General features: G+C 44.6%; 2 protein-coding genes across 9 annotated transcripts; one reads left to right on the forward strand and one right to left on the reverse strand.

Annotated features, from left to right (window-relative positions):
• Positions 1 to 71: 71 nt before the first annotated feature.
• Kel (Kell metallo-endopeptidase (Kell blood group)) lies at positions 72 to 23,848 on the reverse strand. 7 transcript variants are annotated; one of them, XM_063250644.1, is made up of 19 exons: positions 23,661 to 23,848; positions 23,246 to 23,323; positions 22,839 to 22,980; positions 22,349 to 22,558; positions 20,936 to 21,039; positions 20,463 to 20,609; positions 17,370 to 17,432; positions 17,099 to 17,287; positions 16,760 to 16,908; positions 15,610 to 15,739; positions 8,249 to 8,359; positions 7,029 to 7,127; positions 6,783 to 6,860; positions 6,587 to 6,687; positions 6,315 to 6,425; positions 6,119 to 6,186; positions 5,738 to 5,907; positions 5,297 to 5,392; positions 72 to 164 (listed from the first exon to the last, which is right to left on the reverse strand). In XM_063250644.1, exons 1-19 carry the CDS (start codon positions 23,661 to 23,663, stop codon positions 87 to 89), a joined length of 2,127 nt encoding a protein of 708 aa, XP_063106714.1. In that variant the 5' UTR covers positions 23,664 to 23,848; the 3' UTR covers positions 72 to 86. The 7 variants fall into 7 exon arrangements, with proteins under 7 accessions (XP_063106714.1, XP_063106713.1, XP_063106712.1 ...); XM_063250643.1 differs by lacking the exon at positions 72 to 164 and adding an exon at positions 4,354 to 4,624 and having other exon boundaries at positions 22,382 to 22,558; XM_063250642.1 differs by lacking the exon at positions 72 to 164 and adding an exon at positions 4,354 to 4,624 and having other exon boundaries at positions 20,936 to 21,036.
• Llcfc1 (LLLL and CFNLAS motif containing 1) lies at positions 2,711 to 4,153 on the forward strand. Of its 2 annotated transcripts, XM_063249700.1 has the most exons (3): positions 2,711 to 2,768; positions 2,871 to 3,009; positions 3,607 to 4,153. In XM_063249700.1, exons 1-3 carry the CDS (start codon positions 2,733 to 2,735, stop codon positions 3,783 to 3,785), a joined length of 354 nt encoding a protein of 117 aa, XP_063105770.1. In that variant the 5' UTR covers positions 2,711 to 2,732; the 3' UTR covers positions 3,786 to 4,153. The 2 variants fall into 2 exon arrangements, with proteins under 2 accessions (XP_063105770.1, XP_003475344.2); XM_003475296.2 differs by lacking the exon at positions 2,711 to 2,768 and having other exon boundaries at positions 2,775 to 3,009.
• Positions 23,849 to 23,880: the final 32 nt, after the last annotated feature.

Genomic DNA, 23,880 nt, shown 5'->3' on the forward strand with positions numbered 1-23,880 from the left:
AATGAGTGAAGAGAAGAACATTATGTCATTTTATTGTATGACAACTTATCATTCTGACTGTTTGCAAAACAGTCAATACTATTGAATTACACCAATACTATTGAATTACAGTTGTTGGATGAATCTGTGAGGTCAGTGGCAACAGTGCCATCATTCTTCATGTGCTGAAAGGAAAGGTACAGCGAGGGTGAGCAATTGACCAAAATTCCTGGGCTGTAGGCAAAATTGAAACTGAATTGAAAGTTCCTGTAGTTCCTGGCTTCCAGTAAGTCCCTTTCCAGACCTCACTGTTACTTGGGAAACTTCTGGGCATAAGGTTGTGAGAGACTTGGGTAAGGATATTCTTGGGACCCTCCCTTTGGGCAAGAGGCGTTTGGGAGCTGGAGCCTGCCTCCTGCTGTTGTTTTAAGAAAGAAAACAGTGCCCCAAAGATTGGGAATAGACAAACCTCTAGAGAAGGACAAGAACTGAAAGGGAAATAAACAAGGAAAGGAAAAGGAGGTATCCGAAACAGGGAGGATTAATGGTCTCACCTAGCCAGTGGGGAGGGGTCACCTTGTGGGAAATGTTTCTGCCTCCCAGGGGGTTGGGACTGTGTGGGTGGTAATGGTCCCTGAAGTCTAGAGACTTCCAGTCTAAGGAAACGTTGAAGCGCAGGAGCGATAAGGTTAAGATGGGGGTTGTAGATGTACTGATAAGTAGGGGGCAGGCCAGGAAAGGAGCACTGGACCAATAAAGCTAATCCTCCAGGGGGTGGGGGTGGGGAGGGGTGGCAGAAAGGGAACAGCCTGGTCACAGCTGCATAGAGAAGGTTTACAGGGGGTCGCCATACAAGGGCATTGGCCACAAGTCTGAGTTGGAGGAAAGGGGGACCCATTCTTCTGGCTCCCACCCATGGATCTTCAGTCTCTCCTGTGTCTTTTCCCACCCTCAGTGTCCTCTGCAAAGCGAGGGGCATGGACCTGTAGCCTGGGTGGGATATAGGCAGTCCTATCTGTCCCAGCTCGTAGACCAGAGGTTTGCAACTCCCCTCCTCTCTCCTCAGTTTTCCTTTCCTCAGCTCACCTTGATGACAGCTTACACTGACAACCTGTCTTCCTTCTGGTTCCTCTCCTTCTGCCTCCCCTACTAAAGTTCTACCTACTGGACCTCTCCCTCCAAGGAAGCCTTAGAGCCGGTGCAGCCAGAATGTCTTCCAGGCGTGAAGCTGGGGGCTCCTTGCTCCACCATCAGGTCTTAGGAGCAGCACAACAAAACAATCTGACCACTGCATTCCTTTTTGTTGAAGAGGGACGGAAACACACTTGTATTTCAATTTTTAGGGTATGCACTGTCACCCCCAACTACCCTTGGACATCTAGGCAAGGGATCCAAACAATGATGGTGATTTTCTTTGCCATTTTAAAATATTTTTCTCTATTTTGTACTTTTGCAATAAGACAAAAATTTTGAGGAACTGCTGTTTTCCTGCATGGATTCACATCTTTGGTCACTAGGACTCAGGAAGCTGCAAGGCAGGGAAATGGAAGTGATGGAGGTCAGTACAACCCCATTTTGTCAGTGTCAGCTGCACTTCCCGCAGCTGCCCTCTCCATTCATATCTGCAGAGCTCAAGGTGGCTTCCTTTATGCCAGGGAAATGAGAGGCTCCTTGCACAAAACAGCTAAGAGCAGATTAAAGACTGTGTTTTTTCTATTCATGCATCTTTCTCTGCATCTGCAGGTCAGTGGGTGCAAGACAGGGGTGAACAGGGTCAGTGCCTACTTGAAACTTTCCTCCCTATCAAGTACCCTTCTGTACCAACCCCCAGTGCTCTGCCACCTGCTTGGATCACCAGGAAGTATATGAAAGCCAGTGCCTGCTGTATTCAGGCACATCTGTGAGTGTAACATCCCTCCAAAATCCCACCGTGTACTTCCTTTCTGCAGTTCCCTCTTGCAGGGAGAATGCATGTTTCTGCACCCTCTGGGCCGTGCATGGATATTCCACAGACAGCAACAGAGTGTGAGCAAGAGGGCTGAGGGTAGGAAAGGGGAAGAACAGGAGCAGTGAATGTGCAGAATGGCTCCTTCCTGGGGCAGACACACACCTCCGTCTCTATGCACTTCGTATGCATGTCTCTCCTGGCTTTGTCTCTGCGTCTCTCTTTTCTTTCTTCTCTATCTCTGTGTCTGTCCCTTCAGCTCCTCATCTCTCTGTCACAACCTCTACCTGTGACTGTCTCTCTCATGCACACACACACACAGCTTTCTCACTCTCTCTCTCAAATCCATCCCACTCTGATTCCATCAGACTCAAGGTTCATGTTAAGCACCAGGCAAGCCCAGTACATGAGGATCCTAGTTGCTGCCTCAGGTCTGGGACTGCTCCCTGTAAGCCTCTCTCTTCAGAGAAAGTCTGCATGGAATACTGGGAAGCTGCCATCTTTATATACAAAAGTCCAAATTTCAGGTCCCACTTTGCCTGTTGGCAGTCCTATGGTCTTTAGTGAGAGAATCATTCTTCTGTGAAGCTCATCTGAATAATGGGTAGAGAGTGCTATTATTTTGGAGGACTGGTGGCACTGGAGTATATGTGACAATAGGGATGACCCACTTTGGCCATCCTAGAAGCCTTTGCCATCCCCTGATGGCTCCCTCCACCCTCCTGTCTGGTCATGGAATGCTCTAGTGAGCTGGAATGAGTCAGACCTGTGGCTATGATGTCACAAAGCACATGAAGTAAGAGGTTTCATGGAAAAGAAGAGACCAAGAAGATACTGGGCAGGGGTAAGGGCTGGGACACAGAGCAGGCAAGACCCTGCTGGGCACTCGGGGCAGGGGCAGGAGGTGTGGGGGGTGGGCAGCCCCATGACTTCCCTGGGCTCCCAGCCCCACAGGGCAGCATTCCTGGCTACCATCCTGCTGCTGCTGCTGCTGCTGCTGCTGCTGAAGGTGGAGGTGGTAAACACTGAGCAGGGAAGCCCAGGCCCAGGGGAGAAGAGCCTAGAAGGGAAGATGCCTCCTGCAGGTAGGTGAGGAGGTGGAGGCCAGTCTGGAAGAAAGGGCTCACCAATCTGAGATCAGGCTCTAGGGAGGGTGATCTGGGGAGGGTGGCTCTCAGGTGGGTCTGGGCTATGGCAGACCATGCCAGGTCCCTGATATCATGGAGTGACATGAGGGCATCATGTGAGTAGATCTGGAGCAGAAGTTCCTCACCAGGGAACAGCACAGGCCAGCTGCAGGTGCATGAAGCTCCTGTGTGCATGAGCACGTGTGTTTGCTCGGGGGGAGGGCTGTGGTTTTCGTCACACTGGAAGGTGGGGTCACACTCTGGAGGAAGCAGCATTACACTGTGTGTGTGCATGCATGCGTGTGTGTGTGTGTGTGTGTGTGTGTGTGTGTGTGTGTGTGTGCAGGGTGTTTGAGTCAGGTTGTGCTTGAACCCAGGTCAGAAGAGATCTCTGGATAGAGCACCACCTCTCTGGTCAAAGCCAAGTCCATGGCAAGTGGACTGAATGCCCTTGGCCTTTCCATGTCCTGATTTCTTCCACAATCTGGTTCAGGGTCGGCATAGGCACAGATCAGGGTCAGGCCCTCCCTTCCCTGCCCTTTTCTCCTGTCCCAGAGCAGGGCCAAGAGCTGTATGAAGAGCACTTCATGGCCTCCTCCGTGGGTGAGCAGTGGCAGGAGGTGGACATGGCCCAGCAAGAGGATGACATCACCTCGGAAACAGCAGGTATCCAAGACTACCTTTTTGATCTCGCTTTCTGCTTTAACCTGGCCAGCATCATGCTTTTTTTATGAGAGACATTGAGGCTGAGGCCTTGGCCTGGCTCCTGGAAGAGGAAGACCTGGATATTTACCTTTGCTTCTTGATCACCTGCTGACCTCCTGTCTGCCCTGAGCTCCAGGTCACGGTCCCCCTAAAGGATGCCCATGCAGCCCCTGCACATCCTGCTCCTGCCCTTGTTAGCAGCACCTGTCCTTAGGGTGCAGCCTCAGTGTGCCCTTCTGCCTGATGCCACCACAGGCCACAGCTTTGTGTTCCAGGGCCAGAGACTTCAAACCCACGCCCTTATGCCTCTCTACCTCCTCTGCTTTTGTTCATTATAGCAGATTGGAGGGAGGAGCACCAACAATAAAACAATTGGGAGCACCTTTCTGGGACTTAACCAAGCCCTTGGGTCTCTAAGTGCAGTGTTTAATTGCGCAGCCTTTGACCTTCTGCCTGACCTTCAGACCCACCAACTCACCAGCCACTGATTCTCTCCTATTCTAAGGTTCAGGGAGTTCTTCTTGGCATTTCTCCCTCTGACCTTTTCTGACTCCTAGGGATAGAACATACTATGAAATCCATTACAAAACAGTAAAATCAAGTTCTGGGTTTTATTTTTGAAAGAGAAGACATGGCACTTTGATGTTCTTGACTCCAGGAATAGGGAACTGTGGACATACTCGTTTTGGATCTCTTGGTGGCCAAGTTACCATAGCTGGCAGCGTCTGGAGGGGTTCATGAGGGTACCATGTGAACAGCCAAAATATCTAGCAAAAGCAGGGATGCTGCTGAGGGGTCCATTTACTCGAAGGCTGGGGTGTCTGTGAATGTCCTGAGAGTCCTGGGGATTGGGCTCTCTACACATCGTCTGAGAAGAAGAGAGGCCAGGAGAGGGTAAAGAGCAAAGCCGATGCTGAGAGTTTACATATGGGGACAGGGGATTGGCAGGAGGAATAGACAAAGAGGGGAGCATGAATAGAATGGCCACAGCTCATGCAACCAGCGTTTGTCGTGTGCAGTTCATTTAATCTAACATTAGGAGTGTGGGGTAAGGTACCAGTTATAAGGGAAAGGGGTGGGTCTGATAGAACACTCCAGCAATGTCTCCAAGTCTGTTGAGGAACTGAGTGTCATGCCTGTTGATGGACCATGGGTACAGAAAAGGAACTATCAAGGTGGGGCCATTCCTGAGTACAAGATCTCTGAGGAGGAAAGAGGTATAGAGTCAGCCTCTTGAAGGCTTATTTTTAATGGATCTGGATCTCTAGGCCATGAAAGAAAAAAAAATGCTGGGCTGATTTCATAGTGGGACCTAGAATTAGCTTTTCCTTCTCTTGAGGGAAGGTGTTGAATTCAGTTAAGGGACCTGAAGTAATCTGAAAGATAGTTTCAGGAAACAAATGACCATAGATCACAATCCATGTGAGTGGGTTGGAGATTTGAAGGGAGTGTGCATCCAAGAGGAAAGTTCTTTAAGTGCTAGCCATAAGGTTCTCCTCTGAGGAGAAGTAAGCTGCAGAAGGAGCTGGCAGCTGCCTACCTGGGCATAGCTTTGGAAGAAGAGCTGCCGGGGGCTGAGGTGCTGGTTGGGCAGTGTGGTCTCCCCACGGTATTTTAATAGCCTCTCGTTGTACGCCTGCAGAGAATACAGCTGCTTTTAGCTTTCAGATTCATAGTCATAGTCATTGGGAAATCCAGTGCTTTCTACACAGCCTGTCAAATAAATTCATCGCCCCTCTTACCAGTTTTTCTCTGACATATTAGCCTAAGCCAGAAGAAGGAATTAGAAGCAGAACTAGAGATGGCCTAGAAAGTGGAGGATCTGTGGCATAGGAGGGTATATCCCCCACACTGCCATCTGATTGATGAGGATGTGAAAAAGGAGAGAATTTTGCACCTGTGCTCACCATGAGGTATGGTGTAAGGGATCTTGAGGACAAAGCTCAGGACAAAGCTAACAACAGGCATGGCTTTGGCATACCTGCAGTGCAATGGCCAGCCCTCCAACATCTGCAGCATTCTCCAAGAATGTTTGGGAGCCATTGAGGGAAGTTCTTCCAGGTAACAGGAGGGCAGCATAATGGTGCTCCAGACATAGGAGTGCTTCCTGCAGGGCATGCGTGTCACAGGCTGGGCAACCCCCTGGGAGTACTATGGAAAACAGAGAAAAAGAATCAAGTGGAAAGATGTCCTGGGGACCTGGTGGTCCTGTTGGCTGATTTGGCTTCCAGGAACACTGGAAATATCTGGGCACTCTTCCACCTGGAGCCTTTGAATTACCTTTCATTCCCCTCTAGGCCTCCTTTGAGGTCTTCTCTTAGGTCCCCTATGGTCCCACCTCCCAGTGGCCCCTGTTACTCACACAGCTGGTAGAAGATGTGCAGTACCTCACGGGCCATGATGCTGCCCATGGCACCAAAATTCACAGCTCTAGAAAAACAAGGGCTTGTCTTAGTCCCATAATCCTTCAATATTTTGACCGCCATTCTCCAACCACAATTTCCATCCATCATGCATAATTTGGAAATTCTCTGCATACTCTTTATAAAGGTCCATACCTGGGGTAGCCAGTGTGGAAGAATGGAGGTTGAAGGAGTCCAGCGGGAAAGACCACCACATGGTCAGGTATGGAATAATAGGGCTTGACTCCCCAGGGGGACACCTGCCATCTGCAGAAAAGTCATATAGGAACATGGTCTTATCATTTATTGTCCCCTATGACACACACACAGTCCTTTCCAACTATTACCTCTGCCATAGCTTCCTTTTTTATTGATATTAGATGGGTCATTTGGGAAGTGGAGTATCTGTGTCTCCCCTGCTCTCCTACCTGTGATGAGACAAAGGTTGCAAGAAGCTTTGGACATTTCTTGCCCGGAGAGATCGGACACAGCTTAGGAAAGACTGCAAGAAGCTAGGTCCAAGCTGTATCTAAAAAGGATGTAAAATATGTTGGTTAAAATCATCTGGGGAAAACAGAGAACTGAGAAGGACAGAAGGGAAGCTTAAAAAAGGCAGTCACCCACATCTTGGTACTCCTGCCTGGCCAACTCTGGTTTCAGAACCCAGTCCAGTGGCCCCATTTTCACCTGTAATTTAGTGACCTAGGGGAAGACATAAAAGGTGGTAAGAACCTAGACTTCCCACTATGTGTCTCTGCAGCACTGTGACTTCTGAAGTTGCTGCATGCACTTTGCCTGGTGTTGTCTCCATCTCTGTCTCTGCTCCAAGGGTCAATTCCACCACCACCCAGGCCTGCATTCACAGCTTACCCTGTCCTGGGCCTCTTTCCGGCTTTTCTCACTTATCCAGGGAAGCTTTTTGAGGCGTGCTATTAGGGCATCCTTGATCTCAGTGAATAATTTAATGGCCTGTAGGGTGAGGATGAGGGATTGGGACACAGAATCAGGACCTGTCTTCTTAGTCCTGGCCCTGCCTCTGCATCTAGCCCTCGGAAGGGACCTCATTCCTAAGATCTGCCAGGTTGAAGGAGCTGTCAGAGAGGGGGAAACCTCAGAAATACAGTGGGAAGGGCTGTTTCCCAGGGTGCCACCTCCTCCATGGTCCAAAGATCTCTGATGCTGGAAGGCAGGAGTCCCAGGCACAGAGAAGGTATAGACAGCTGGCTACCCTGAGGTCAACCAGAATGGTGGTCCCTAATATGTGGAAAACTCAACCTGATTGAGTCCTTATACATGGCAACAGGTAAATTGCACTGAAAATGGAGGAAGAAGAGGTCCATCATTGTTTTACCTGATTCTAGGGCTCTTGTCCTGGCACCTTACTTTCTAAGGCTTTCCAACATGTTAGGCTCCATGGGCTCCATGGCCTGTGTATGGTTCCTGCCTTCTCTTCTACCCACCACCTTGTGTCTATCAGTTCTGGGTGGAAGATATGAATGAAAATTTTCCAGCCTTAGACTGTCTGAGTTCACATCTGAATATTCTATTTTGTGGACACCTGACTTTGAACAAGTCATTGAATTCTCTGTGCCTTGGTTCTGTCTCCTACAGAACTAAAATGACGCTAATAGGGATGAAATGAAGTAGTCTCTGCAAGGTGCCTGCAAGAATCTCCAATGTGAGGCAGACACTAAGAATTCAGGATTATCAATTTGGCCTCCTTAAGACTATATCAAGCTATGTTCATATCACATCGGGCAGTGCTTAAAAATTTTAGTGAAACAAGGAATAGCCTTAGGGTCATGAAGTACAATTTTCTCATTTTATGAGTGAACAAACAAGAGCAAAAGAAAAAAATCCAAGCCAAAAAAGAAAAGAAAAGGGTGACTGGCCCAAATTAGTGTCTGTTGTAGATTCTTTGAGCTCTGTAGCTAAACTGTGCCCCACTGAGGGATGAAGCACGCTTTGGGATTTTCCCTCCAGGTGGTCTCTATCTGTTTCCTGACTCCCATACAGGTGCATCATCAAACAGGCAAGGGTGAGCAGGGTGGGAGGGTATGAGGAGTGGGCATGGGGAAGCTCTCACATACAGCATTCTGAGTGCTTGGTCCAAAGGCCTCCTTGACATACAAGGCTGCCAGAGTGGGCTTGAAGAAGGATCCAGTGTGTTCCACACACTTCTTCCATCGTGGATGGGCTGGCTGCAGAGACAAAGCTGGGTTGAGAGGCTCTGCCCAGGGCCCCTTCTTCACCACCTTTCCAAGCCAATCCTGCCTAGATCTTCCCTCCAGAGGGGCTTCATTTTCTGGACTTCCCATTTTATCTCCCTTTATTGGTCTCACCAGTGATATACACTGCTGCTCAACAGAAGGGACATTCATCCTCTTCCAGGACTAGTTTTTGGACTTGGCTGAGTGAATCATCCATGTTTACTGCCCAGTGATTTGAAGGCAAGCCCCCAGGAAGCATCCCTCTGGGAGAATAATGGCTTCTGGGGAGGAGGGAGGAAGAAACTAAACCTCTCTGTATAACAGGTCTGTTACAGTGCCTGCGCTCCCCTCAACACACCCTGTTACTGCAGTTAAGCCCTGCAGTAACTCCACCCTCCTCTCTCTTGCTCAGAACATAAATTGAAGACAGTCACTTTCGTTCAGTCACCTATGTCACATGTCAGCAAGTTTGTGCATCATATTTAGGGTCTTACTTTCCTGAGAAGAAAATCATTGTGAAAAGAAAATTTTTTGTGTCATAGTTACTTAGTAGGAGAAGAAGACAAAAACATACTGAATATATAATTCTGAGAGCTAGGAAATTTTCAGCCAAATCAAGGAAAGAAAACAAATTTAAAAGATGAAGCACTTTAACTTCAGAGGGGCAGAGCTGTAAGGCAGCAACTTGAGAGAAGTATTGACGTGCTTCTCTAACAGCAAGATGCAAAGAATAAAAATAGGGACAATAAGAAGATGCTGGGGCTGGTTTCTGAAGTGGTGATGCATGGCTTCAAAGAGTTAACTAAGGAATAAGTCCAAAACTGACACAGAGGCGATCCAGAAGCAAATTTAGCAGCTTGGAGAAAGGATTCAGGCAACTGCCCTGGCAGAGGGAGGCTGAAGTGGAACTTATGAAAAACAGCTAATTTGGGTTGGATGAGATGAAGCCAAAGACCTCATTGCTGTGATTTCTTTACTACTTATGCATCTGCTTGCAGGTAAGAAGGCTGCCACTACTTCTCACATCATTTTTGGGATTGTCTTAAAATTGGAGCTGGGCTAAGGAGTATTCATCCCACTAGAGGGAACAGAAAGATAGGTCATTATGGGGAAGAGGAGAGGAAACTCCCCAGCCAGCCTGTTGAGGAATTTATCATTTTCAAGATGGCTGAAGACCTGGCTTGCCAGGTTCACTGCTTTATTTCCCATGCCCCAAAGGTCTGCTCATGTCCTTTCTTACAAGAAAGGTTCACATCCTGTGGTGTGCCAGCCGAAGCTGTGCAACCTCAGCATGAGTGGCAAACGGAACATGGAGGGAAATCAGGATCTGATGGCTTGGTCAAGTGCAGGCTCGGTCAGCATCATTCCTGCTCCAGATAGGCTTGGCTCCATGAATGCTCCTCACTGGACTACAGCTATAAACGGGCCAGAAGCAACCTCACTTGATCTGAAATCTGTGCATCTGCCTGGTCCTTGCTGCTTGATTCCCTTTGCCAGTGCCTGATCACTTCTCCAACATCCTTCGCTAAAGGAGCTGGCTACTCAAAAATATAGCCATCTCTCAGACATAAGACTACCACCGCAGTCTCTTGCGACTTGGAGTAACAGACTGCAGCATGGTGACTGGAAACAGAAAAAGAGAGGGTAAAATGTTTCCAAATATAAGGGATGGAAGGAATGCTTCACATGGAAGACAGTGCAGCTCATTGAGTTAAGTTTAGGGCACTGAAAAAACTGCACATATAAATAAGATTATTCAGGAAAAGACAGAAATTAGGAAAAATTCCAAGAATCTGGTTGGAAGCAAAAAATTGGCCAGTCTTCAATAGGACTGAAGTAGCATTTGAAATGACAGGATAGTCAGGAATTATTAGTGTGAAAGTGTAAACTAAAAAGTAGAATGAATCATTAAAGGAATTTTTTAACACTTGGAAAATAATGTGTAATTATTAAGGGTCAGGGTGGGATTTCTGAGGACAAATAATGCCAAAACAATACAAACATACATGGTTAAAAGCCTCATCACACTGTGGCGTAAGACAGAGTAAAAACCACACATTGAAATTGAAATGATACAAGCATATAACTGAGAGCAGTGTCCAGCACTGAAAGCCCAGGGCCTGTCAGGACCACAGATAGCTTCAAAGTTCAGCCAGTCAAACTGAACTGTGACACTTAAGGAAACACAAGTTGTCACTGGAGAAGGCTGCCCAATGTGACAGCAATCTACGTGCAGGCACACAGAGACATACACATAGGCTGAAAATCTGATATAAATGTGTCATCTCCTAATGTTTGAATTTGGCAATTAATTCAGAGTTTGTAAATTATTCTGAAAGCCAATAAAATACACCAGTGGTCTACTGATTTACTAGGGTCAACAATACACTACCGGAACAAAGTGTCCAGCATGTATGACTTGTGGGTTATTTTCTTATGCCACTCTGCTCCAGCTAGAATAGCAATGAAAAAGAGAAAAATATCTCATGTCTGCCTCACAGATCTGAGCATCCGGTGAAATAGTACCTTGAAAGTACTGTGTCTATTCTAAATTCCACTAGCTTTACTCTGCCTACCCTACAGGCAGTAATCTGATATCTAGATTTCAGGAAGGAACCTGGTAGGACCCCAGATTAATTCTTGGTGAACCAGATAGAGAGGTCAAGGTTGAATGACAGAGTAAGAATGGACTTTTGTCTGACTGAACCACTAGTCAGCAATGATGAATGACTCAGAGTCCAGGACTTCCTACTGAGAACCACAACTACCCCCCTCTCGCATTCCCTTTCTTAATTTGCTATTTTCCCTAACACCACTCAGCATGACTTTTAATTTTCTTTCTTCCTGCACTGGAGTATAAATGACTGAAAGCAAGAATACTTACCTGTTTTGTTCACTGGTGAATACTAAGTGCTTATAGAAAATCTGGCAAGTACTAAGTATTCAAAATAATTTATTGCATAAATGAATGGATAAATCTAAAGCTAAGTTGTCAATTACCTGACCCTGTTCCATTCCCCTCCGGGAACATAACAGCAGTAGTCTCCACAAAGCTACAAATGCCCCAAAGTTGAACAAGAAAAGAAATATAACGCATTGTTGAAACAAAGACTTAAAATTTCTGAGTAAATAGGAGGGTGAGTCTTAATATAAATGCCTCATTTTGACAGTTATACAGGCAAAGTCTTACTTTTATGTCCCCAAATCCAGCTTCTAAAGTTTCATAAAAGAAAGCCATAATTTTCCAATCATTTTCATTGATTATAAGTACCACAGATTAGATGATAGGAGTTGGAAGGCTTTTAGTGACACTATAAATTGGAATTCCTTCTGAACAATGTGTTTAGAAGTTTGTAATTAATGACCATTGAGTAGAAGGGATTAGATCTCTGGGTTTATTTTTTTAAAAAATGCCTTCCTTTTTCTAGACTTAGCTACTTTTCTACCTGCTTCAAAGAGATCTCACTGACACTTGGACTCTCCGTTCCTACTCTCTCTTTGAGACCCCAACATTATGCAGTATGTAAACCAGAACTCACTAAGAACATAGCTATGCTTTTGGCTATAAGACTTAGATCCACTAGTAGTATCACAAACCAAATAAAACATTAAGGCAACTTTTTTCCTGCCTTACCCTTTGTAAGAAGATAAGTTAACTCTTTTTTATAGCATTCACATATTTTTCAGTCCTACAGTGTGTGATTAAGAGCACAGCCTCATGAACCAAATAGAACTACCCTGGGGTCCATTTCTCCCTTTATAAGCAATTTATCTTGGGGATGTTATTTGGTCATTCTGTGTCTAATTTTGCATTTGCAAAACTAGAGACAAAGTCCTCAGAGAGTTTATAGGGGAAAGGGTTAAGACAATCTATGCTAAATGTTACACACAGTCCATGACAGTAGCAATTCAATATGTATGAGCCAATGCCACCATTATTTATTTTGGGCTGTTGTTGCAGAAAAGTAAGATGACCTTCCCAAAGTCATATCTGTATTTGTTGCCAGAGTTTGATTCAGTTTTTAAACCCAAGGATAATTATATTCCCCTTTGGAAAGCATGGTGATCTCAGTACTTGTAAGCCTTTTACAATCTTTAGCTATGAATCACAGCACTGGCATTGACATTCTCCAAGACATGATGTCAGGCTATGGTGCAGGGATTTACAGGAAGTTGTTTGTTGCCAGGAAATTTTAAGTAATCCCACAAAGAAGAGGGAGATTCTGTTCTCTTATGTCTGAATCAAGAGGCAAGCTGGGCAAGAGCTTCCTGGGTAGCCCTAAAGAGTGCTGTGGCACAATGAGTAAACACACAGGCCCTGTAGCCAAGGGGCCAGGATTCTAGGGTTACTCTAACAACTCACTTGCCTTATTACCATGGCCAAAATCCTTAACTGTCCATTTATTTCTTATCTTTTAAAGAAAGATTAAATCATACCTATGCTGCCTTATGGAATTTAGAAGATTTTCTCAAATAGCAGATGAAAGGTTTCAAGAAAATGCCTAGTACATTTTAAGCTCTTGATACACAATAAATGTATTCCAGTCTCTGTGAATGCATTTGCCCTCTCTGAATTCCATAGATATTTCAGGTTTCTTCAAGGCATAGAAATGATTTTTAGAAATGATTTTGAAGACTAAACTAAGGTTTTCCCTGAGGTTGGGAATATATCCAAACTACTAACCATCTCCACTAGTATTTGGGTATATTTGACCTAGGATTTCAAGGTTCTCAGTAAAGCATTATCTCTGCCTATGCGGGCATGGTGTAGACTCTGGTTTCTGAAGTTTTTCCTACACAGTCCCTTCCTTAAGCATATTAATTGATGAACCATTAAACCCGCAAACGACTCGATTGATTGCATCAGATCATAGTTGTACTTTTTGTAAAGCACATTTGAATTCGAGTATGTAGGATAGAAAATCATATTACTGAGCTTTTGTTGGATCATTGAACAGAACTGTCTACAATGTCACTGTATGAATGTCCACTTTATATGCTTTAATTTTGTAATTTGGACAACTGTGTCTGGGAAGATAATATGTAACCTATTAACTGGTGATTTCTTACTGTATATTTTTTTCTTAAAATTCTCTATTACTTGTACCCTTTTACTGCTTTATTTGTTCATGTCCTTTCTTTTTTTCTCTTTAAATTAAAAAAAAACTTGGGACCATTGTTTAGCGTGTCTGTGTCTCACAAAGAAATCCTTTGATAAAATCCAGAATTCATATTTAAAGAAAATATATATAGAAGCTCTTATCTCAATCTGATAGAAAGCATTTATGACAAACTTACTACCAACATAAGATTAAATAAAAAAAAATCTAAAAGCTTTTCCTCTAAAGTCAGTAACAAGACAAGAATGTCCATTATCACTACTCCTGTTCAATATGGTACTCAAAACATTAACCTGAGCAATCAGGCAGGAGAAAGAAATAAAAAAAATATGCATTAGAAAGGAAGAAGTCAAATTATTTACTGATGATGTGATCCTCTACATAGAAGACTCATAAATTTCCACCAAAAGACTCCTAAAATTAATAACTGAGTTCATCAGCATAGCAAGAGACAAAATCAATACCCAAAAACCAATAGTGTTTTTGCACACCGATCATGAAATTACCAAGACAGAATTAAATGTCTCAGAACTGATCTAACCAAGGAAGCAAAAAGACTTGAAAACAACAAAAAAGATTTTTAAACAACATTATAAAAAATGACACAGAATCAGAAAATAGATTTCCCCTGTTCCTGGATAGGCAAGATAAACATTAGCAGCATAGCCACACTCCCCAAAATGATAAATGGTTTTAATGAAACTATGATCAATTGGAAATAGAGAAGAAAATTTAAAGTTCACATGAAACCAGATCTAGGGGGAGAAAAAGCAATCTTGGCTAACAAGAACACAGCAGGAGATACCAAAATCCCAGATTTTGACTTATACTGTAAAGGACCATGATAATAATTGCATGGTTCACACACAAAAACAGACATGTGGATCAGTGAAATAGAATAGAGGATACAGAAACAATCTCATTCAGCCATCATATCTTTGACAAAAGAGCCAAAAACATACACTACAAGAAAGATAGCATTTTACCAAATAGTGCAAAAGATTGAATGTAGACTAATACCTCTCATCACGTGTTAAAGTAAAATAAAACTGGATCAAAAGTCTAAATGTTAAAACAGAAACTCCTAATCAGCTGGAAGACAAAATAGATGAAACTACTGAAGATACAGGCATCAGCAAGACTTTCTGAACAGAACCCTAATGGCATAAGAAATAGTACAAAAAATCAACAAACGGAGCAGTATCCAATGAAAAGCCTACACAGGAAGAGGAAAAATCAAGAGTAGAGAGACACCATACAGAATGAGAAATAAATTTTTCCTGCTATCTCTAGGACAGAGGACTAATATCTAGAGTACACAAAGACCTCAAAAAACTAGACCACTCCAAATACAACAAGCAAAAAATGGGAAACAAATGAATAAACACTACTCAGAAGAAGAAATACAGCCAACAAATACATGAAATAATGTTCAATATCACTGGTTACTACTGAGATTTCATCTCATTCCAGAGAGAATGGCTATCATCAAGAAATCTAATAAAAAAAACATGGGGAAAACTGTGGGGAAAAGGAATCCTTCTACATTATTAGTTGGAATGTGAACTAGTATAACCACTATGGAAATCAGTATGGAAACTTATCAAAAAACTAAAAGCAGAAATTTCCAGCTATTCCACTTCTAGGTATCTTCTTAAAGAGGTAAAGACATAGTATTACAGCACTACTGGCATACTCATGGGAGAGTGGGGGAAGGTGATGAAAAAGAATTAAGAAGTGTTATTTGTACCAACTCCCCATGATGAATGTAGCCAACATGCACTGCTAACATGTATTAATAAAAAAAATTTGTCCCTCATTCAGTAGATTCTAAACTCTTGGTCCAGGTCTTCAAACCATGTTAGCAAACAGTTTCAGACTGATGGGACGGCAAGAGAAAGCCTTGATAGTTTCAGATTTATAGGAAGGTTAGAGAGGTGACCAGGAGATATGCCCCTGAAGGCCTGGTTCCTGGTAGTTCCACTCTCGGGTTAAATTCTGTATTCCTTCCTGCCTACCTCTATGCAAAGCATAGGCACAAAGGGACCTCTACTTTCCTGCCTGTTCCCTGATAAAGATATGCAGGTATTTGCCCAATCTTGAAAGCATATCTCTCCTCACCATGAGTGGTTGCTCTGTGAGTTTCTGCAGTTTCTGGCTCAGTTCTCTGCGTGCTTCCCGGAATTTGCTATCCAGGGCTGGAGTAAGGGTCTCCACCAGCCCCAAGATCATGTGACTCTGAAGAACATCCCTGAGGAGACAAAACACATCCCCATAAATCCCAGACTTCTGAGGATTCTCTTCCTAAAGACTTCTTTTTTATAAGTCAACCACCTTGATATTCCAGGGGCAACTCCTTTTCCATATCTATAAAGAATAATGGTCATGACACACACTCATGAAGAGCATTTTTTAATGTGGATTGAGAAATGAGAGAGGAGGCAGCTGGGTAAAGGAGTGGCCTTCTCATGTCACAGAAAAGAACTGGGGCTAAAGGAAGGCTGGATTCAGATCAAACACAACAGATTAATCTATTTCTACAATCAAGAAACCTCTGTTCATGAGAGGATGCATTCCCTAGGCAACACAAAGCTGGGCTCTGTGACTGCTCTCTTTCTTGTTGGCAGCTCTCTGCCCAGGTGCCCTCATGTCCACATACATTTTCCTTTGCCTCCTTCAAACAGGCTATCCAGATGTAGCTGCTACTAGCTACTATGATGAAGGACCTTGATGGGCTTTAGTCCTTAGCAGGAAACTACTGCCTCCAAGTGATGATCATGCAGCCATCAGGGAGTCCAGAGAGATGCCATAGAACCTGACTTTCATTTCCCCAACTCCCCTTGACTTTCTGGTAACAGAGGAAATGATCTTAGAAATTCTTTCCCACGGGGGTGCAGTGTCCCCTCACCACAACTGAGAAATGGCCTTTCCCAGCTCTTTTCTCTGAGAACATCCCCAGGCCCCACCTCCTTCAATTCCTTATCTCAAGGGTCTCTTGAACTTGTCAACAGCCCTCAGTTGTCCCACTGACTGGGCCTTCTAGTACATTCTATAGCACAGAAGCTCTTTACAGGCTGACATTCTACTGCCCAGAGATGTTGTGTCTTGTCTGACCCCTGTGTCCTTCCCTGTGGCATCTGTTCCCACCATCCACCCACTTTGCACACAGGGGTACCAGGTCCCTTGACTCAGGGTATCATGGTTCCTGGGACCTATGGATCCCCAGATTCGCTCTCCATCCCATTGCCTCTCAATGTCACTTGGGACAAACCTGTGCTTCAGCATCTCTTCTTGTATCAGTTGCGACATATTTCTCAAATAGTCCAGGTCATGGACCACAAGTGCCTGGGAGGGGCTCAGGGACATTGGTTTGAATGTCTCTTGCAAGCAGGATAACCAGTCGATGGCGGGGGCCATTTCCTTAGAGGAGAGACATAGAGCTGATAGAGAGAAGGAAACGAAGAAACAGAAGAGGAACAGGTTTCTTGGGCCTGAGAAAGAATGGGATGGGGGATTGTTGGGAAAGGGGCTGGAGCCAGAGAAAGGCAGAGATTAGAAATTAGGGTCCCAGGAAGAAGAGGTAAGGTAAGGGGCCTTGAGTTTCAAGAACCTGCAGTTGGTCAATCGTGAGCACATGGAAGAGTTTGTCCTGAGACTGCCGCTGCTCCAGGAGCCGCAGGTACTCAAACAGCCGTGATGTAATGGAGATGGATAGGAAGGCATGCTGCTGCACCTTCTCCGGGTCACCTCCCAGCAATATTCCCAGCTTCTGTAGGTAAGCCAGGTACTCCCGAATGACCTGGAGGAAGGTAACTTTGGTCACAGGAGCCACGCACCCTGCTTTTCTCCTGGTTTCACAAGGTTTTGTCAAATCATCTTACCTGGGCATAGATCTTCTGTTCCTGCTCTTGCTTGAGGGGAACTTCAAACTCTGGCCGATCTATCTGGATACAAGAGAGACTAGAAAGAAGTGGGGAGTATGGAGAAGTGGGGTTCAAGGGAAGGAAGTGTGACCTGGGAAGAAGGGAGAAGAGCTGCTGGTGAAAGAGAAGAGTCCAAAGCAAGGGAAGGAGCGACTGTGGGAGAGGGGCCAGGAAGAAAAGACCCAGACGTGGAAAGAGAAGCGACAGTGTCATGACAGTCAGTTTGGAGGTGCACAGAACAAGAGAAGCATGTTGATTGACATCTTGGAGGAACTCAAGGTTCATTTTTGGGTCAGGTCTAAAGGTGCAATTCCCATCTCAGGTACGATAACTAAGATAGATCCCACATTTTATTTTAGAAAATGCATATTATAATGTAGTATTTAAAATCAAAATTAATACAAAAATTCCATAGTGAATAAATTATCAAAGTTTTGTTTATTGTTATTTTCTCCATAGATTTCACACTGAGGATTGAACCCAGGGCCTCACACATGCTATTCAAGTGCTTTAGCACTGAGCTCCAACCCTTTCTTTCTAATTTTGAAAGAAGATTTCACTACATTGCCCTTGCTGGCCTCAAACTTCTAATTCTCTCACTGCAGCCTCTAGAGTAAGCCACCATACCCTGCCTCACATTTATATTTTTAATCTATTTTTAAAATTATATTTTTAAAGGTCCACAATAATTTTTCTACATTCTGGAAAACAAAAAGAAAAAAGCATTTTATTTTACATAACCTTCAGAATTGACAAAAATTTGCTATTTGCTCATCAGAAATTTTTATTAACTTTGCTTGGTGTTGAGGGCTCACTTGAATTTTTCCCAAGCAAGAACCCCACACACTTCCCTTTACTTCTATCCCAGTGTGCCCTGATAGCTGAAGACCTTTGAGTCACAGCACTTTGTCTCCCTCGGTATCAATATCTCACCCCAAACTTGAGTTATACACTTTTTCTCTATGATACAAAACCATTATTCGGCCTTTTTGAGACACTTGGTGTCTCAATTTGGACACTAAACTCCACATAGTCTGTGTCCGTGGCTGCAATCGCGTTTACACTGTGCCCAGGTTTCCACTGGTGCCTTCTCATTCCGTATTCTCATTCCATCATCTCTGGAAGCAACAACGACTTCTCCTTCTTGAGGATCCTCCCTTTCTTTTTGCATTCCCACCCAGTCTGGTCAATTCCCACCTCCCCGACTGGCCTTACATCTCTGTTTCTCCCTTCTTTCCCAGACCTCCTGCTGCAGCTCATTTTCTCACTACATTCTTCCTAAAGAGCACATCTAGACTCCATTTGGCCCTCACCACTTTCCTCTTTACAGCAAATCAAGGCTGTGGAGTCGTTTGGTGACTCCTGAATCTTGTTTATTTATGTTCAGTCACCATGCCCTCTGGAAATACCCAGGACCTCTACCACCAGGATGAAGCTGCCTAAATCATCCTGCCTGGCGCTTACTTTATCTTCTGACTTCTATTCCAGAACCTTAAAGTGCTCATCTAGAATCCACATCATCTTCAGATTGACTGCTGTGCTGCTGAGTGTTCCGAAGCACTACATACACTACCAGATCATAACAGATCAAAGACCTCCGTAGCTCCTTAGTTTTAGTACATCAATAGTTATCACCTCTAACTGGCTTCTCAGACCAGTATTAATCAGGTCTAAATCAGTCTTATTTTTCCCCTACAGTACCCTACTGTACCCCCAGAGCAGTCTTCTCACATTCCCAAGTTTTCAGAGAATCACAAATCCTTCTCTTAGCTCTGAATTGTCCCAAAGCCCTTTTAATGAGAAAATGAACCATGCTTCGAGACTCAGCTCACACACTTCTCTTTGAGATTTTTCTTAACCAGGTCAGATGTTAAGCTATCTCCAGAGGCTGTGTCCATTAAACGCCTAAACATATTTTAAAATGCAATTTTAGAATACTCTTATAGAGTAGTCTCCAACTGGCGATGATAAGACATTTTAAAATATTCATCATCTCATCATGTGGAATTTTTGACAGTGTAGGCCAAATGTATAGCCATACACTGAGTGATGACTCCACTGTTTACTCAACAAACATCTGTTTATTTGTTCAATAAACTCTAGCCACCTGAGGAGCTGAAACTCCAGCTCCTGAAGAAGAGGGTACCTACAGGCTAGAGGAGCTCTAGCTGGCTGAGGAGGAGGAACTCTTCCCAATGAGAAGTCCCAATGAGAAGCAACCCAGCTGCCTAAGGACAAAGAACTATCACTGCCTGAGGAGGATCTCTAATTGCTAGAGGAGGATCTCCAGCTTTCTGAGGAAGGAGGACTTTAGCGGCCTGTTCTAAGGAGGCCCACAGTTTTAATGCTGAGAAAAAGAGGAATTGGGAGAGAGACAGGTTTTACCTACTTATAGCTAGTAGATAGATGATGATTTCCAGGAAGTGATGCTCAAAGCAACAACTGTAAACATGTCAGAGTTTTCTAGGCTGAGTGTAGGGGGTTGCTATAAGCATATGAGAATTATAGAGGGATATTATTGGAGCTACATATGAGTCAGCAGAGCAAGAAAGGAGGAATGAGGTAGGAGATAAGGCTGGAGCATATATAGAAAACAAATCACAAAAAATTAAAATACTTTGCTAAATACTGGAACCTTAGCAGGATGAGACCTGATGATCCACAAAAATGGGAGGCATTTAAAATGAAAAAAAAAATAGTATAATTAGCTCTTGGTTTGGAAAAGGGATTACTGGATGAATGAAGAAGAAATAAGAGATGTGAAATCATGAGGATGAGAGGACTAGCTAAGAGGTCTGGGAGAAACCCAGAGCAGCCATAAGGAAGGCTGTAACTACTCCGGTTTCCCAGAATTGTCACTGTTTCTCCTCCTCTCACCCCTTACATGGTCTTCTTGGATCTCATAGCAATAATTTCCTCCAAAGATAAGACTGTTTTTCATCTTTCTCCTATGTGTCTTATCTCCCCAGTGTACTATATTCCTTTAAGAAAAGGTATCCTAAAGGTAGAAGCAAGATCAGGTCCAAATGTTTTTGCGAGTGGATCTCTCACCTGGATCACTGGGGCGTATGGAGGGGAAGGGTGAGTCCTCAAGTAGGCTCTGAAGAATGGAAAGTAGTCATATTGGCTCATCAGAAGTGCCAGAGTTTGGTTGAAATCAGAGAAAGTCCATTTGCTAGAGATGTTCCAGCCTCCAAGCTGAGAAAAAGGGAGGGAAAGTTGAGCATAAGATCTATGAGACCTATTCCACATTGTCTGGTTTTATTCTTCCTCTCAGAGCAGGTATCTCCAGATTTTTTAGTCCTTTGATCCTTTTTAGGACTTCACATGTATTCTCTCTGTACCCTAACAGGAAGTCATGATGTTCCACAGGACATCACCATGACCACCTCCCTCCTAGAACTTACGGATTCCTAGGATACAAGTCAACACTGTAAGGGCGAATGCCTAGCTACTAACTTCAAGCTCACATTCTTCCTGTAGGTTAATTATCCTCAAAATATGATGCACCAATGTTTCCTTACCGCCTCGATAACTTGTTGGAGGGGGCCAGTTCCTGCTGCTTCGATGGCATCTATGTCCATGCAGGAGCTATAGAATTGGAAGGCTTTCTCTTCCTCTTCAGCTACTAAAAAGGAAATACAGCACAGTAAAGCAAGTGGAGGCTGATGTGGAGACAGAGAAAAGTAGGGGATAGGGAACCTATAGGAAAGAACTGGAAGTTTTCCACAAGAATGTGCAACAAAGAGGAGAAACCAGGTTGAGGAAAATAGAAAGTCTACACAACTTGGAATGAACTGAGTTGGTGGAAAGGTAAAAGCAGAGTAAGGTAGTGCAGACAAGATGATGAGGAAAGGAAACAAGGAAAGGAAATCAAGAAGGAAAACTCATGGAATAAAAGAATAGGAAGACGTAAGATTTGAAAGAATGATAAAGGATAGAAATGGAAGTCAGGAAAGAGATGAGTGAAAAAATTAGAAAAAAATTTAGGAAACCAGAAGATTTTGAGGGATTGCAGGAAAGAAAACTCATATTGGCAAGCTTAGTGAAGAGAAGAAATGGAAGACGCAGTTAGTTCAAACTCTTCTTATCACTTGCTACCAAGAAACAAAATGATACACTACAATCACCCAAGCCCGTCCATCTAAACGATTCACCTGCTAATAACTAACCCTGTCCCTTCACTCTTCCTTCCACATCCAGCATCTTATACGACTTTCTCTTGGTTCTTCTCAACCCCAGCAGTTGGCTTTCCTTCTTCACACACTGTCTCTTTGAAAACATTATTTACCTCCATTTAACTTATTTCTCCTCTTATTCTGTCATATTACTCCTTCCCTTACTCCACTAATAATCAACCTCTGCCCCTCCTCACTCCACTCTCTTACTTCCTTTCTCCTACAACAGTTTCCAGTCACTATCACTATGATCCCATTTGTTCCAGTTCAACTTTCTGACCATGGGCCAAAGTTGCAGAGGAAGAGTAAGAGGTTCATTAGGCTGAAAGGAATTTGAGACATGGCAGGAGAAGAAGATGATGCTGATGAGGAGGCACTGAAAGAGCATATTTGGAATCTAGAAGATGAGAGTATGGAGAAAAGAAAGGTCAGGCTGCATTAAAGAGCTGAAAAAGGAGGGAGATATGTGTAGGATACACGTTAAAAATTCATAGAAAATAACAAAGATGAAATTGTTAAAAAGGAGTCAGGGAAAGGAATGGAGGAATTACAGATACCTAGGAAAGAAAAGGGTATGGAGATTAGATGAAGAAAAAATGTATACAAAGACCAGCAGAGATAGAAGAAAAGAAGAGTTTTAGGGGACAGGGAACTGATGAAGAAGCAAACCCACAGGTCCACAGAGGATGATGCACACCAGTTTTTCCCCAGTTATTCAAAGCATAGGGGAGTAATGATGGTGTTAGACTGGTCACCTACTTTCCCAGTGACCCTGTCCTCCCGCTTCCCTACTCAGGAGTCTTCGCAGTAGGTTTTTGTTTTCATCCTCAAGAGCATGAAAAGAATTATTGATCTCTCCAGGCTCTCCACAGGTAAAGCTGAAGAAGTTAGTGCAGGGGGCTGCGCTGCTGTTCCCAGAGGCCATGTAGTAGTTCAGAAGATCCAGGCACACGGATGTCTCACAGGGGGCTGCGGGCAACAGCACAGAGCTACAGAATTGTGAAAGGGAAAAGGACTCCCCCAAAGGGCTGGCACAGGAATGGCCGGTGAGAAACAAAGGATGGACCAATTGGGCAAAGGTCTGATTTGTGGCTTGGCTGGGGGATTCAGGGAGGAAGAAGCTGGAATATCTGGGGAATTCCAGACCTAGGGTGAGCTGCTACTGAGAGGCCAGGAGCTCAGGAACATGGATCTGGGACCCTGCTAAAAAAAGGCAGCCTGGGTTGGGGGAGTCCAGAGTCTTGCTTACGAGGACCGCAGTTTGTGAAGATGTAGAACCAAAGCACAGAAGATCCAAGGAGCAGGCCCAAAAGCAGGAGAGTCAGCAGTGTGCGCCTGACCATTGACCACTGGCAGCTCCACTTCAGGGGTAACACATCTTCTGGAGATCTCTGTGGGAGCACCCAGGAGGTGGGAAACATAGGACAGAGAGGGTTGGGAGTGAAAGGCATGGTGGAGAGGCAGGGAGGGGGAAAGAGAACAAACAAGTTAGTACTAGGCCCCCTCTGCATGGAAGTGACTCTGCTCAGCCTCCAGAAAATGCAACCTTTAGACCCCTGGGAGGTGGGAAGGCACCTGCCTTGGGTGCACAAATCGAGTGTCAGGGGACTCTGGAACTGGAGGAGAAACGCCCAAGGCTGCAGAGGAGCCACTGACCTCCTGGCAGGCGGAAGCTTCCAGTCCACTGGCCCAGCCCCGTGCACTTGTCTCTTGCATGCTTTTGTCCTCATCATCCTGAAGTGAGTGGAGGAAAAAGAAGGAGAGAAAAGTTGGTTCAGGAAGGGAGGGCCTTAGAGACAGTTTTAGCAGACCATTTTGAATCCCCTCTCTGCCCACCTCCCCCTGTTCACTGATGTTTGTGCACAGGCAGTGTCTTCAGATGGCCCCAGGATGAAGCTCTCCCCTGGCTAAACCATCTTCCCTGCCTCTCCTTCACTGTCCTGGCCTGTCCCCTGTCTGTTCTATAAGCCTCCATTCTCTCTTCTCCATGGGGGCAGGCACTCACGCACCCACCCCACACTCCACTCCAGGCAACCAACTGCACCAGAGCCCGTTTCTCCAGCACACTTGCCATTGTCTGTCCTTCGCTCTGGCCCCCAGGATCCTTCTTGGTTCTGCTCTAGGTGCTGATGCTCAGAGCTGGGATTGAGAAATGACCTCTGTTCTCCTCAGGCCCAGGTCCATGTTTCTGGAGAAGGAGCACTTCTGTCCCTCTACCACTCTGTCCCCAAACAGGCACTGTCAGGTTCTGTGGGAGGCTTATCTGTGGCAGACACTCTTGCCTCCCCTTC

The sequence above is a fragment of the Cavia porcellus genome, unplaced genomic scaffold, assembly GCF_034190915.1.
Source record: "Cavia porcellus strain 051 isolate PalLab524CR breed Dunkin Hartley unplaced genomic scaffold, mCavPor4.1 scaffold_6, whole genome shotgun sequence".
Classification (NCBI taxonomy): Eukaryota; Metazoa; Chordata; class Mammalia; order Rodentia; family Caviidae; genus Cavia; species Cavia porcellus.